A 14,477-nucleotide genomic window follows, 5' to 3' on the forward strand; every position below is an offset into this window, starting at 1 on the left:
CAGCTGGGCCACAAGACAGGCTGATCTCTGCACAGTGTCCTGTCTGACAAGGGTCATGGCTGCCAGAAACGTTCTGTTTCTCGCTGAAGCCTTGCCCTCTGGGTACATATCCTGTTGTGAATTAGAACAGAAAGGTCAGCAAAAGAATGCCGTTTCCCAATGGAGGATCAAACCCTGGCCATTAAAGCCTCACAGACAGCCTTCTTTGTCCCCTTGTGGCCTTGGGGCTGTAATGGGAACAGCATGGCTCACTGGGAGGAGGACGACATTTACAAGTGCTTATCAGGCACTGGGCATGTGCCTGGCATTGTGTGTGCTAGGGCTGGTCCCTCCCTCAAGGAGCTCACATTCTAATGGGGGAAGAGACAGCGTGCAACAGCTGTGTATGCAGAGAATCTGCACAGTATGGATGGGGAAGGGCACCGGCAGCGGGGGGGGGGGGGGGAGGTGCCTCCTGCACAGGGCAGATTGGGGTAGAGTCTCCACGGAAGCCAAGAGGCAGAGGTGGGGACGGAGGGCACACCAAGCATGGGGCGTGAAGAGGGGAAAAGGCATGGACTCAGGAAATAGAGAAGCATGTGTAGCAAACAGCCAGGAGACCTGTGTAGCTCGATCGGAGAATGTGTTGGGAATAGAGGGAAGCCAAGTATGAGAAGACCAGCAAAGGAGGAAGAAGGGCAGAAACCACTAAGCTTGGCAAAGGGATTGAGTGAAAATCAGGAGCTGTGAGGTGGCACCTTGGTGGCAGCTGGCACCCATGAGCTCTTCCCTGGCCTCTCTCCACTCAGATTTATCAAAGCCCAGTTCTTCTGGGACCAGCAGTTACTCTGTGTTCTGGGATCTCTCTGCCTCACCTCAAATAAATGAGGGGGCAATACGGGCTTCTTGTCTGAGATTTGCACAGTTATATTACATGGGCATTACTGCAGGAACAGGGGACCACAGGGGAGTCCTGTGGAGAAGCAACTGTCTCCTAGGATGCTGTAGCCACAGCCACTGGAGACCCAGAACAGGGGAGTTCTGGGCATTTTCAAATGCTTCAACATCTGAAACAGACACGGCTTTCTTAATGGGAAGAATATGTATTACCATTGGCTTTGCCACCTCTGACTGGCAGCTGAAACCCCCTAGATGTGTCAGCAGCTGGGCTCAAAGGCTTGGTTGTCTAGGTTAGCTCTCTATGCACAACATCACTCTGAAACTCCAGGAACATCTATTATCTATCTGTCTATCTGTCTATCTATCTATCTATCTATCTATCTATCTATCTATCTATCTATCTATCTATCTATTGACCTATCGATCTATTATCTATCTGCTGTCTAGCATTCTATCAATCATCTATCATCTATCCTCTATCTGTTATTCTGGCAGTCTGTCCATTTGTCTATTTATCTGTCTGTCAGTCTGTCTTCCTGTGTGTCTATCTAGCTATGTCAATATTTAAGCATTAAGAAATGCAGAGCTTTTCTATCCTCAGTCAACATCTTTAAGCTGTTTCCTTGCTCCTTTACAAACGTGACTCTCTGTCTGAATGCCAAGGCCCACTTAGGGACCTGCCCTGGGTTAGCCCAACACAATCCCCAGAGGACATGCTCCACAAATCTCTTTTGCAGCCTCCAGTTAATCCTCTGAGCTCTCTTGAGTCACATCCCAGATGTCCCATGCTGGTGATGAGTCTTACTGCCTAAGGTCCTAGGCCTGAAACCTAGAGATCCCTCTTTCCCTCCACCCCCAGACTGCCCAGTGGCTAGAAGCTCCCTGCTCTGCCTGAAATGCTCATGTGTTGTTTGGCTGTCCTATTCCATCGGCTGACCCTCCTCTCAGCTCTTAAATGAGAAGGAGGAAGTGTGCTCTTCTATGCCCTCACATTCCCAGGAGGCCTGAGACACAGAGCTTAGCCCTCTGAGCTGTTGTCAGGCAGCTGAAGAGACCAGCAGATGCTGGAAGAAGACCAAATTTTTTCTACAAGTTCAGATGGACAAAAGGGCCTCCCTCCCACCAAGAAAATACCAAATTCCCAATGGGCTTGGGATTTAAGCTTGCCAAGGAATGACAATGCATCTAGAGTAAGAAGAAAGACTGAGAAAAGGTAGAAAACCCATCCCAAACCACAGAAACACTTGAGACATTTTGAGAACAAATTTGGAAAGGATATAGACATACATAGCCAGCGACTCTAACTCTAACCCTAAGGGGAAAACACAGTTCTCATTTTTCTTCCAAGAAAATAATGTGTCTGTGCCAAAGATGTTACGATACCTGCACACTGGCATTATGGACCAGGAGGGCTAGGGCCCTCTCCCCTCCCAGCCACTTAACTTTTCTACCTCTAACAGCAGATCCTTTTGAAAAAATAATAAACGTTTTACTCACTTTTTTAAACATTGTCATCACTGCTGAGTGGAAGCTCCACCTCTCTGAAAAGACTTGTTTCTCACAAAAAAGAACAGCCAAGAAAAACAAGCCCCCAGAAGAGTGGTTGCCATGCCTGAAGGCACCCTCAGTCTGCACCTGTATTCCAGCACCCCAATTCTGGTAGATTTTCTGACTGGTGCAACTTGGGGTGGAGGGGGGGTTGGAAAGGATTTTTTGAGGAAGTTCTTGAGGGGGAGAGAAGAAGAAGAAGAAGAAGAAGAAGAAGAAGAAGAAGAAGAAGAAGAAGAAGAAGAAGAAGAAGAAGAAGAAGAGAAGAAGAAGAAGAAGAAAGAAGAAGAAGAAGGAGAAGAAGAAGAAGGAGAAGAAGAAGAAGAAGAAGAAGAAGAAGAAGAAGAAGAAAAGAGGAAGAAGAAGAAGAAGGAGAAGAAGAAGAAAAGAGGAAGAAGAAGAAGAAGAAAAGAGGAAGAAGAAGAAGAAGGAGAAGAAGAAGAAAAGAGGAAGAAGAAGAAGAAGAAGAAGAAGAAGGAAGAAGAAGAAGAAGGAGAAGAAGAAGAAAAGAGGAAGAAGAAGAAGAAAAGAGGAAGAAGAAGAAGAAGGAGAAGAAGAAGAAAAGAGGAAGAAGAAGAAGAAGGAGAAGAAGAAGAAAAGAGGAAGAAGGAGAAGAAGAAGAAGAGGAAGAAGAAGAAGAAGAAAAGAGGAAGAAAAGAGGAAGAGGAAAAGGAAGGAGAAGGAGAAGGAGGAGAAGGAGAAGGAGAAGAAGGAGGAGGAGGGTTTTCCACCATCTCAGAAGGCATGGTGTCCATCCGGCTCTATATTTAAGCCCTCCTCCCAGCTGATGGGCCTGCAGGCACGGATCAGCTATTTGAGGCCAGGTTTGGCTTGGTTTCTGGAGGCCAGTGAAGTTCTTTGACTTATTGTGAGGCCAGAGGCTCTCTCTGGTGGGGCTCGCCATACAAAAAGCACGTCTCAAAGCCTGGGTTATAAAATGATGCTGTGAGTGGCTTTTTTGGGGGGGAGGCTCAAGGAGTCAGACTGGTAGACTAATCTCATTCTGTGCGCCCTGGTACAGGACTCGATTTGATTAAATAGGTGATGAGGCAGCAGCGACACTCAGTCAAAGAAAACAGATGGCCTCTTTCAGGACACGCTGAAATCTGATAGTCATTTGTGTACAATCACCTCTGGGTGATGAGGTGATGAGGAGGCCACTCTGGTGTGGAGGCAGCTGGCTCCTCCATCCTCTCCCACCAGGCTGAGCTTCATGGACTGACTGATTCTACTCTCTGCACTTCCTCCGTCTTTGTGTTTCTCTGCCTCCTCAGTTCAACTCCATGTAACTCAATTCCAAAGACTTTCTTAGCTGTCCGTGGGCAAGGTTCTTTCTGCCTAGAAGAGTATCCTCACCTCTTTGCCTGCTGAATTCCTTAACCATCCCACAAGGCCCAGCTCACCTGTCAGTAATGTCCTTCTTCCTCCCACCTCTCACCCAGAGTCTTTCAGCCGTACTCTATTGGGTACCACTGTGACAGGCCTAGGACTGCAGCCCACATCTCTCAGAATTTTCCCTATGGGCCTGGATGATGCGGATGATGATGAAAACGATTTAAAACGACCAACTGGTAACTCAAGGATGCTGAGAATCACCCTTGTCCCCCTCATCATCAGTCTGATCTATCTCCCGTGTTTGGAACTCTCTCCTCATCGCCATCTTCTGGCGTCCTTCACGTCCCAGATGAAATCCCACCATCTTCTGCAAGAAGCCCTTCCTAATTCCCATTAATGTTAGTGCCTTCCCTTTCTTAATGATCTCCAACTTATCCTGTCCATATCTTCTTTCTATATAATCATACACAAGGTATCTCCCCCATTTGGTGGTGAGACGGAAAACAGGGGCTGTTTCTTGCCTCTCTTTGTATCCACAATACCTAGGACGGTGTCTGGCACATGCATTTCCTCCTAATAAATGCTTGCTGACTTGTTGATCTTTAACTATTTCCATCTCCCCCACCCCCATCCAGGCAAGAGACCAAGGGAAAGGATAGAGCAGTGATGAACAGGACATGGGTGTAGCAAAGTGGACATCCTCCTCCTGTTTGCATTTGCCCTTAAGATTTAACCTTTTTCCCCCTTCTCATGAGGCTCCTGCCAGGAGAAGCCTGGGAGCCAGGCAGTTGGGTGGCAAATGATTCGTTGGGAACCATTGGGTCCTACTAGCTGCTATGGTCATGATCCAAGGGAGACGATGTTTCCTAAATACCGTGGTCACAGCAGAGTTGAGTACTTCCATAATGTGAGCATAAAGGGTCAAGACTGAGCTAGGAAATTCCCAAAGAGCAGGCAGGGATGGAGGAATGGACCAGACATCATCCTGTTTCTATAATCTGAAACAATCACTTTGTAGCAGAGCCTAGTTTTAGACAGAAGTCAACAATCATTTCCCCCGTCCAGGTCTTTTGAAGACAATGCTTGGCACAGCACACACACACACACACACACACACACACACACACACACACAATCTTCTGAGGAGGCATCAAGGGGCCATAGATGAAACCAGAGGTGGTCGCTGGAGCAAAGCGCCACCTGGTGGGCAATATTATAAACTCTCCTTCCAGGCTGCTTAAGGCTAGGGAGGAATCCAGTCTTTCTGTGGGCCTAAGGAAGGCAGGATGGCAATTAGTGACCACTGTCAACGCTGCTGTAGCACCTTAAGCATCACCTGGGATGCCCTCCACGTGTACGCACAGCACAGACCTGTGTCACAGACATTTATGTAATGTTTTCAAAAATACATTTTTAAATTCATTGTTTCTCAATTACATGTAAAAACAATTTTTAACATTCTTTTTAAAATTTTCAGTTTATATAATGTTTTAAGGCGTACAAGGAGCTGCATATACATTATGTCATTTGAGACTCACAAAAACTCTGAGAAGTAAGTAGTATATGTATTATTATCCTCATTTTACCAATGAAGAAACTGAGGCCCAAGGAGGCAAAAGGACTGATCTGTAGTCAGGTAGCCAGAAGGTATCATTGTCACCAGTATTATTTGAAAATAGTGTTAGAAATGCTCTTATAACAAGACAACAAGAAAAAGAAACTGAGGAAACAAATATTGGCAAAGAAGAAATAAAATGATCAATTTTTTTCAGATGACATTACAGTCTACCTAGATGAACCCTAGAGAGTCAGCTCAAATCATTGAAATAATTAACAAGTTAGTACAAAATTTACTTACACAAATCATGAGTCTTCCTATATTCTACCAGCAAAATCCAGAATTTCGAGATAGAAAGAAAAACTTCATTCAAAAGCATTACAAAATATATGAAATATTTGGAAGTCTGTCTATAAAGACATGCACACACTATGTGAACAGAGGTCAAGTCAATAAGCGTTTATAAGTGCCTGTCATGTGCTATGCACTGTGTTGAGGGATGTGAATACAAAGAAAAGGAAACCAAAGTGCCTGCTTTCAAGGAGCTGACAGTCTAATAGAGGAAACACAACACCAGAAAACAACTACGTACAAACAAGCTGGATTCAGGCTAAACTGGAGATCATCTCAGAGGGAAGGTACTCACTAGCACCAAAGAGAATCAGGAAAGGCTCCTTGCAGAAGGCAGGATTTTAGCTGGGGAGTGAAGGAAGCCACAGAAGACAGGTATGTGGAGGCGAAAGACTGCAGGCATAAGAGACAGCCAGGAATATGCACAAAGCTGGGAGACGCAGCATTGTGTATGAGGGACAGCAAAGAGGTCAATGTCACTAGATGCCAAGGGGAGGAATGTATAAAAAGACTGGAAAGATATAAAAGGGCCAGGAATGAAACTATAAAACATTCTTTACAGAAAAGACATCTAAATAATTGGACAGGTATTAATTGCTTATGGTTGGGCTGTGCCAATATAATTAAAATGATGTTATTGCTTATATTGATTTATTTATTCAGTATTATACCAATCAAATTACCAAAGGATCATTTTAGAAAGCTGGAAAAAATAATAACAAAATTAATCTGGAAGAACAAAAAGCCAAGAGAAATAATGAAAAAAAGTGGTAAGGAAGGAAGTCTAGCGGTAGTAGATCTCATTATATCCTACAAATCAGTAATTACCAAGATTATTTGGTTCTGGTTAAAAAGTAGAAAAGTCAACCAGTTGAACAGAGTAGGTGCACAACACCAGAAGCAATTGAATGTAGTAGCTCTGGAGCGACAAAGCAAAGGCTAAAATAACTCCTGCCCTCAGGGAGCTCCCATTCCAATTCGGGAAACAACAGGCAGACAAGGAAGTAAGTACAAGTTACATGCGGCCACCTCAGATTCCCAGCCCCTTCTTAGCTCACATCTGCACCCTTGAAATCGCTGCAGAACAATCCCCCAAGCCTCCATCCTGCTTGGCTGACTCGAGCCTTCCCCCTTTCTGATCCATCCTGCCCCAGCTGCAACCTCAAGCATCACTAAATAACCTGGCAGTGTGTGACTTCATGCTTTCCAAACAGGCAGTGGGGAAGAAGCTGTCAAAGATAGACTTATCCTTCTAGGCTTTAGCACGCATTTTAAAGGGCTGGGGCCCCAAAATCAAAAGCAAAATTAGAGAGAGTAGAGAACCCAGAAAGAACCCAAAGAGATAAATAGACAGACCAACATGTGTGTGATTGTGTGCAGTTGTGTGTATGTGTGTGTAAATCACAACAAACGCCACTTGGATTCATGGGTCAAATAAATTTTAAAAATATTTTTCAGATGAAAACATGAAGGAGGGGAGGAGAAGCACAGTATGTCTTTACTATTGAAACAACAGAACTTAGGAGTTATACTGAGATAAAGAGAATAAACAGAGTGAGGATGTGAGTGTGTCCTTAAAAAGTCCCCCTGATCTATGTGTACAGTGTCCAGTCTCTAATGGGCACACAGGCAGAAACTGTTAACTCATACACTCAGCAAAAACTCAAAAAATGTCCCACCTCATTAATCATTAACAAAATTCAAAATAAAACAAGCAGCACATGCTCATTCACACCCATTAATTTGTCCAAACTAAATCAAAATGATAAACAAGGTCCCTGTTGGCATGGTGATGGCATCCACTTTTGGCTACAACATTGATTGAAGCTACCTTTCTGGAAAGAAGTACTAAGAAAGTACCTTCTGCTTTGGGAGCCAGGAATCTTCCTAGTATAAAGATACCAAAGGAAATCATTACTTGGGGGGGGGGGGAGACAGACAGACAAATACAGAGAGGAGAGACACAGAGAGAGGGGAGAGAGAGAAAGAGAGGGAGAGAGAGAGAGAGAGAGAGAGAGAGAGAGAGAGAGAGAGAGAGAGAGAGAGAGAGAGAGAGAGAGAGATGGAAGAGGGAAAGGTAGAGAGACAGAAACACAGAGAAAGAGAGAGAGAGAGAGAGAGAGAGAGAGAGAGAGAGAGAGAGAGAGAGAGGAATGACTTGTTTGAAGATATTTCCAGCTGTGTTATATGCAACGTCAAAAACAAAAGAAAGCAAAACAGGAAATAATCCAACAGCTAGGAGATGGCTAAATGGATTATGGGCTATATGAAATAACAAAAATGAAAACTATAAAGAAATCTGGATATATCTATTTGAAAAAAAAAACCAAGAGTGCTGAAGATATAGATTACAAACTACTTTTATTACTTTTTCCATAATGGTTTATATTTGTATTTTATGTATGTATATATTTATTTTATTTTTGTGTATGTACACACACATATAAATAAACATAGGCATGTGTCTATCTATCTCTCTTAAGGATTAGAAGGGGTTATAGAGCACGTTTGTAAAGCTAGTCACTGATATCCGTACATTTATGTTTTGCTATAAAATTGATTAAACAAACAGTTAAAAAGGAATCCACAAAATGAACCTCAGACTTACATGGCTGGCTCCTCATTGCCTGGTTAACGTGCCTGGGAGGCTACTTGAGACCTTCTAACATCTGACTTCACAATTCTAAAAAGCACAGGGATGTTTCTCAGAAAATGCAGCCTAATTTTTTTTTTAATTCCACAAGTGAGAAATCTGATGATCATTGAAGACATGAGACTTTGCCCTGCTGATTCACTCTGCAGTGGCTCAAAGCAGGTATTTAGAGGTAGGGGGTTAAAGTTGGATAGAAGTAATGAATTGGGCAGAGGAGGGGGGAAAAAAACCCAATCGTTTGCCCACCTCATTTCTCATTACTCCCCAACGTGAATTCTCTGCCCTTGCATGGTTGGTCTACTCATTGTTTTCTGAATAGCACTGCCACCTTCCAGCTTCTAAGTCTTTGCTTACCTTGTGCCTCTTGCCAAGAATTCCTTCATTCTTACTTTCTCCCCTCTCCAAATCCACTGATGCCCAGCCTAGCCTTCACCTCCATGAAGACCACCACAGTCCACCATGATCTCTCCTGTGGGACTTAGTGGACAGAGATCACATTACTGGTATTTTATCATTTCCTTAATTATATTGTTATTTAACACTTGTTATTTTATGTAACAGCTTCTTTTTGATTGTGAGCTTATTCACCTACAGACACAAAGATTTCAGCAAAGATGATAGTATAGGGAACTGTGTACAGCTGATGAAGGTGGTTTGTTTTTTAAGAAATAGATGTTTGCGACATTTTCTGTACTTTTTGTTTTCTTCTAAAAATGTTTTATTGGCACTTTCTCCCCACATACTGATTACTACCTGCTACCTCAGCTGACATTCCTTCTGGTCCTCACATAGGATGTTTTGTCTCCAGCCTCCAGACCTTTGCCCTGGCAGTCCCACACACCTGGAATGGGTTGTCACCTCAAACCTGCTTCACTCCTGGGCCATTGCTAGTCGTCTTGACTTTTGTACTGCCACTGAACTTCAATGACTCAGGAAGAGAGAGTGAGAGTGACTTTGTACACCTCTGCCTCACTTAAATTCAACTGATGTGCCAGGTAAGACATCACCCATGATGTCACTGGTCTTCCTTGAAAATGAAGGGCCAGGGGCAGCTAGGTGGCACAGTGGATAGAGCACCGGCCTTGAAGTCAGGAGGACCTGAGTTCAAATCTGGCCGCAGACCAAACACTTCACATTTACTAGCTGTGTGACCCTGAGCAAGTCACTTAACCCCAATTGCCTAAAAATAAAAAAAAAATTTAAAAAGAAAATGAAGGGCCAACAACACAGAACTCCTGTCTTCCTTTAGACATTACTCACACACTGCCTACACAAAGTCTTCCCTGATCCCTCCCGCTGCCAGCACCCTCCCTCCCAAACTGCCTTCTATAGAACTATTTTTAGATTTGCATTCATTAGCTTTATATCTGTGCTGTATTATACACATACACACACACACACACACACACACACTTGTATCTATACTTGTTTTTCCTCCATTAGAATGGAAGCTCCCTGCAAGTAGGGGTTGGCTGATGCTTTGTACTTGTAACTCCAGTACCTGGCACATGGTAGGAGCTTAATACACACTTGTTGACTGATGGGTCACAATGCAGCAGGCACAGTGCTAGGAGCTGGGATTAAAAGACACACAAAACAGAAAACAGCTCTCCGACTTTGAGGATGGGATGGGGCAGGGCGGAGGTGCCTCTGGAGAGATCAATACAAAGACCATACGAAGTGATTTCAAAGGGGAATGACGACTAAGAGTTCAGGGCTGGGGGTGCAGTGAGAGGATCAGGAAAGGCCTCTGAGCGGTGCTTGGGAGGAAGCGTCTTTCTGAATGACGTCTGCCATGACTCCCCTTGGATCCAAACCATTACTAGCAAGGTGCCACAGCCTGCTTCCTGCTGCCATTCTAGGATTTCCTCTCCCGTTGCAGTCACTTAGAATTTCTGAGGCTTGCAATCCACATCCCCGACCACGCCAGCGAGTTTTGTTTCAAACCAAGTCACTTTCTCTGACTAGCACGTACCATCTCAGCACGATCAGTGTCTCAGCTGCAGCAGTTTTTAAGAGTAATGGCACAAAGCTGTCCAACCCTTGTGCCTTGGTGGAAGGGTCACATCATTAAAGGGCCATGTGATCATTTAGAAAAGAAGCCAGCCAACTGCCAGTTCTCATTTTTGTGAAATAATCTCTTAAAATCACATCAAGGCAGAGAAAAGGGTTCAGCCTTGATTGGCAAGTCTCCCAGCACCAAGGCAGCCTTTGACAATTGGCCAAGATGGAAAGCTTTGCCAGCACTGCCAGCACAAGCTTCACTTCTTGGAGAATGTCAAAGATGACCTCCCTCACCAAGACCCAAGTCAAACAATGAACTTCGAGGCTATTGTTGAAGTCTACTGTTCTCAAGACAATACGCAGGGCAGTATGGTGCAGTGGGAAAGAAGGAAGGAAGGTCCAAGTATTTATTAAGCACTTATGCTGCCATACACTGTGCCCAAAAGAAGAGCAGCCTGCCCTTCAGGAGGTTCCACTCTAATGGAAAAAGACAATAAACAAAAGAGACCCACAAAGGTGAGGGCACACCCAATAGTTTGGAAGTCCAGAAAATGAAGATGGGGTTGGATTTGGAGTCAGAGAACCTGGGTTCAAATCCCAGCTCCACCACTTACTAGGTATGAGGCCATAGAGAAATCCCTTCCCCTGTGTGGGTTTCCAACTCTTTCTCTGTACAATGAGAGAGTTGGAAATGGAGGATCTTTAAAGTCCTTCTCAGCCCTAGGTCTCTGATCACATGAACTTCACTCCTCTGGGTCTCAGTTTCCTTAACTGTAAAGGACAGGATTGAGTTAGATGACCTGCCAAATCCCTTCTGGCTCTAAATTAGCGATCCTGTGTGATTCCTCTGTCCACTTCTTGGATCAGTCTTGTCCTCTCTGCTTTATTCATTGCTTTAAATGCAAAAGTGATAGCTTTACATGATTCTCTGCTTCCATGAATGGAGCCTAGGTTTCAAGGAACCAGAGGTGGTTTAGGAAACTAGCTGAAAAAAAGACGAGGGTTCCCTGACACAAGGAATCTTGCATCTTGGAAAGGGCTTGATGTCAGTGCACATTCTGAGGTTTCCTCAAGTAGAAAGAAGATAGTTGTCAGTGTTTTCCATCCTTTTCTGGGACTCTGAGGAGCTAAACATTGAGGTAAAGCTCCCAAGTGCATGACTTGGGGATTCCCCAAGCCCTCCCTTCTTGTACTTGACTATTGCTGTCCAGGGTACTGCCATCCTCTCTGTTCCTCAGGCTCACCAGCTCCTCACTAACTCTGCCTACATAATTTGGTATCAAATCTTGTCATTTCTGCCTTTGCAGCATTTTTCATTTATGCCACCTTCTCTCCTCTGGCACTGCCACCCTTACAGTGCAGGCCTCCATCACCTTGTGCCTGAACTCTTCCAACAGGCTCCCAGGTGGTTTCCAGGGCTCAGGTCTCCTCACTGCAGTCTATCCTCCACCCAGCTGCCAAAGAGACCTTCTCCAATCACAGGTCTGATCACCATGTCATCCCTCTACTCAATTATCTCCCATGGCTCCCTATTAGCTTCAGGATCAAATAGAAAATCCCATTTGGCGTTATGAGTCCTTCCTTACCTGGCCCCTGACACCTTTCCAGTTTTCTCCTTATACTTCCCTCCTCCCACATGCCTTAAGGGACACTGGCCTCCTTGCTGTTCCTTACACGATACACTCCATCTCTGGACCATGGGCATCTTCCACTAGCTATCCCCATTTCTGGAATACTCTTTCTTCTTTTCTTTGCTTCCTGGCCTCTCTGGCTTCCTTCCAGTCTCAGCTGAAACCTCACCTTCTGCAAGAAGACTCCCCTGGGTCCCCCCAACAATGCTTACACCTTCCTTCTCGGATTCCCTACCATTCACATGGACGGGTCTTGTGAATATGTAGTGGTTTACATGTTGTGAGCTCTTTGAGAGCTGGGACTTGGTTTTTTGCCTTCCTTTGCATCCCTAGTGCTTGGCACAGCATCTGGCACACAGTAGGTGCTTAATCAATGCTTGTGAAGGAGGAGGAGGAGGGTTAGGGTTAGTGCTTCAGTGAGGGACAGTGATCAGGCAGTGTCAGAGGCAGGAATAAAACCCAGCTTGCTCCAGACTGAGCTCCATCACTCTTCCCAGGCTGTTTCTTGTTGCTAACAGGATGTCTTTTTCTTTTGGTCACTTCTGGTACTAATTAGAAATACCACTCATTTGATTAAAATTTATTTAAAAAAACTAATAATAACTACTCATGTGACCCTGGAGAAGGTATTTCTACTCATTGAGTCTCTGTTTCTTCATCTTTAAAATGAGCACACTGGACTAGAAGATGAATGAAAAAGCATTTGTTAAATCCTTATTATGTGCCATGGATTGTGTTAAGAACTGAGGATACAGGGGGAAGCTAGGCGGCACAGTGGATAGAGCACTGGCCCCAGAGTCAGGAGGACCCTGGGTTCAAATCCAGCCTCGGACACTTACTAGCTAGCTGTGTGACCCTAGGCAAGTCACTTAACCCCCATTGCCTCCAAAACAATAAATTAAAATTAAAAAAGAACTGGGGATACAAATGGAAAGCAGCTAATCCCTTGCCTTTGAGGTGATTGTATCCTATGAGGATAGACATTACAGACAGGGATGTTGAGGCTGGAGAGGGCTGTTTTGGTCTGGGAAGTCTCGTGAGTGGCACCATTGGGAAGGCAACTAATGTACCCTTTCCTGGTAGGCCAGTGGTAGTACTGACTACATGAAAGAGGGAAGAAGGCTTGGGGGCATCAGCTGGCTGAAATGTTTGATCCCCCTTCCCATTCCTAGGCCATGTGTTCCACAAGTGCACAAGTGATATTTGTGAATGCTGAAGGGGAAAATCCCATCCAAGCCTTCTGGCCAGTTTTCACAAGTTAAGGAGAAGCGTCTCATGGGACACAGGATAAGGCACAGATGGGCTGCAATCTGAACCTGGGGAAGAATACCTATGTTGGTGAGATCATGGATCTCTTAATGTTGTAAAGTAATTCCAGCCAGTTAAGGACCAAAATAAGAATAGCCACAACTTAGCTTCTCATTTGTTTATGTCCTCAAGAGTGGTAATGTGACAAAATGGATAGATTTGGGGGTCAGGAAGCCCTGAGTTCAAACCCTAACCCTGACACTTAATAGCTATGTGACCTGAACAAGGCATTTTCCTCTCCTCCTCTGGGTCCTGTTACAATTGCCTACAGTACAGTGTCGTACAGTGGGAAGAAGGCTCAAGTTGGAGTCAAAGATCCTGGGTTCAAATCCTGACTCTGCTACTTACAACCTGTGTGATCTGCAGGCCTTAGTCCTTCATCTGTTAAAAGGAAGGGGTCAGACTCTGGCCAGGCTGCTAAAATCCCTTCTAGCTCTGAGTCTCGGACTCTCTTGTAGTTGCCAGGTTACGCTGTTACATTTCTTTCTTTACATGTTTGTGGTCTATTTGTAGCACAGCAGTATCGATTTGTTGTCTACGAACCATTTTGCTCACTGCGGACATGCCTGTGATTGCGTGGAAGTCTGTTCTTGATAAGACGGTTGGTAGTGCTGCCACTGGCCAGCTAGCTTCTGTTTTTGCTGTTGAGGATGGTCTCATCATGACTCATGGAGGTGCATGTCCTCTTAGACGGGAGCGCCCTCGGCCCCTCGAAGCATTTAGATACTGAGTTGCTGAAACACCCTGTCAAATGATGCTCTGCATAGCGCTATGTCAATGGCAGCTGCTATTGGTAATGGGACTTTGTTTTCAAAAGTAACGTGGTGTCCTGGGATGCCAGAATATTCTTCTTTCTTATTGCCAACTGTTGCTGTGTGCTTTCTTATTTGTGCTGTGTCATTCTGACTTTCCAGTATATCCTGGTTGACTATTGCAAGGGACTGCAAAATTTCTGGACCTGGGAATGAGAAACTAGCCCTCGTGTTGTGAGTGACCCTGTGGAGACAGGAGACTCAAGCAAGTATCATCCCTGAGTTCACCAGCTGGTGATGTGTTTGAACATGCATTTCTAGGACTTTTTTGAAGCATTTCTGGGAGAGAGAAACCAGAAGCAAACGATCAGTCTTTCTTCCTGTTCCCCATAACACAGAAAGGAAAAGAGGAAGTTCAAGAAGTGTGCCAAAAATCTTGGGGCAGGGGCAGCTAGGTG

General features: G+C 44.7%; 2 protein-coding genes across 2 annotated transcripts in view; one reads left to right on the forward strand and one right to left on the reverse strand.

Annotated features, from left to right (window-relative positions):
• Positions 1-14,477, reverse strand: part of PAPSS2 (3'-phosphoadenosine 5'-phosphosulfate synthase 2) — a 70,233-nt gene that overhangs the window by 24,967 nt on the left and 30,789 nt on the right. The gene's annotated exons all lie outside the window — the stretch shown is intronic.
• Positions 2,488-3,289, forward strand: LOC144456213 (uncharacterized). The gene is given in 2 exon segments (XM_078150647.1): positions 2,488-2,945; positions 2,947-3,289. Coding segments are annotated over 2 exon segments (801 nt in total).

This window comes from Phascolarctos cinereus, unplaced genomic scaffold (genome assembly GCF_003287225.1).
Source record: "Phascolarctos cinereus isolate Bilbo 61053 unplaced genomic scaffold, phaCin_HiC Scaffold_3;HRSCAF=262, whole genome shotgun sequence".
Lineage (NCBI taxonomy): Eukaryota > Metazoa > Chordata > Mammalia > Diprotodontia > Phascolarctidae > Phascolarctos > Phascolarctos cinereus.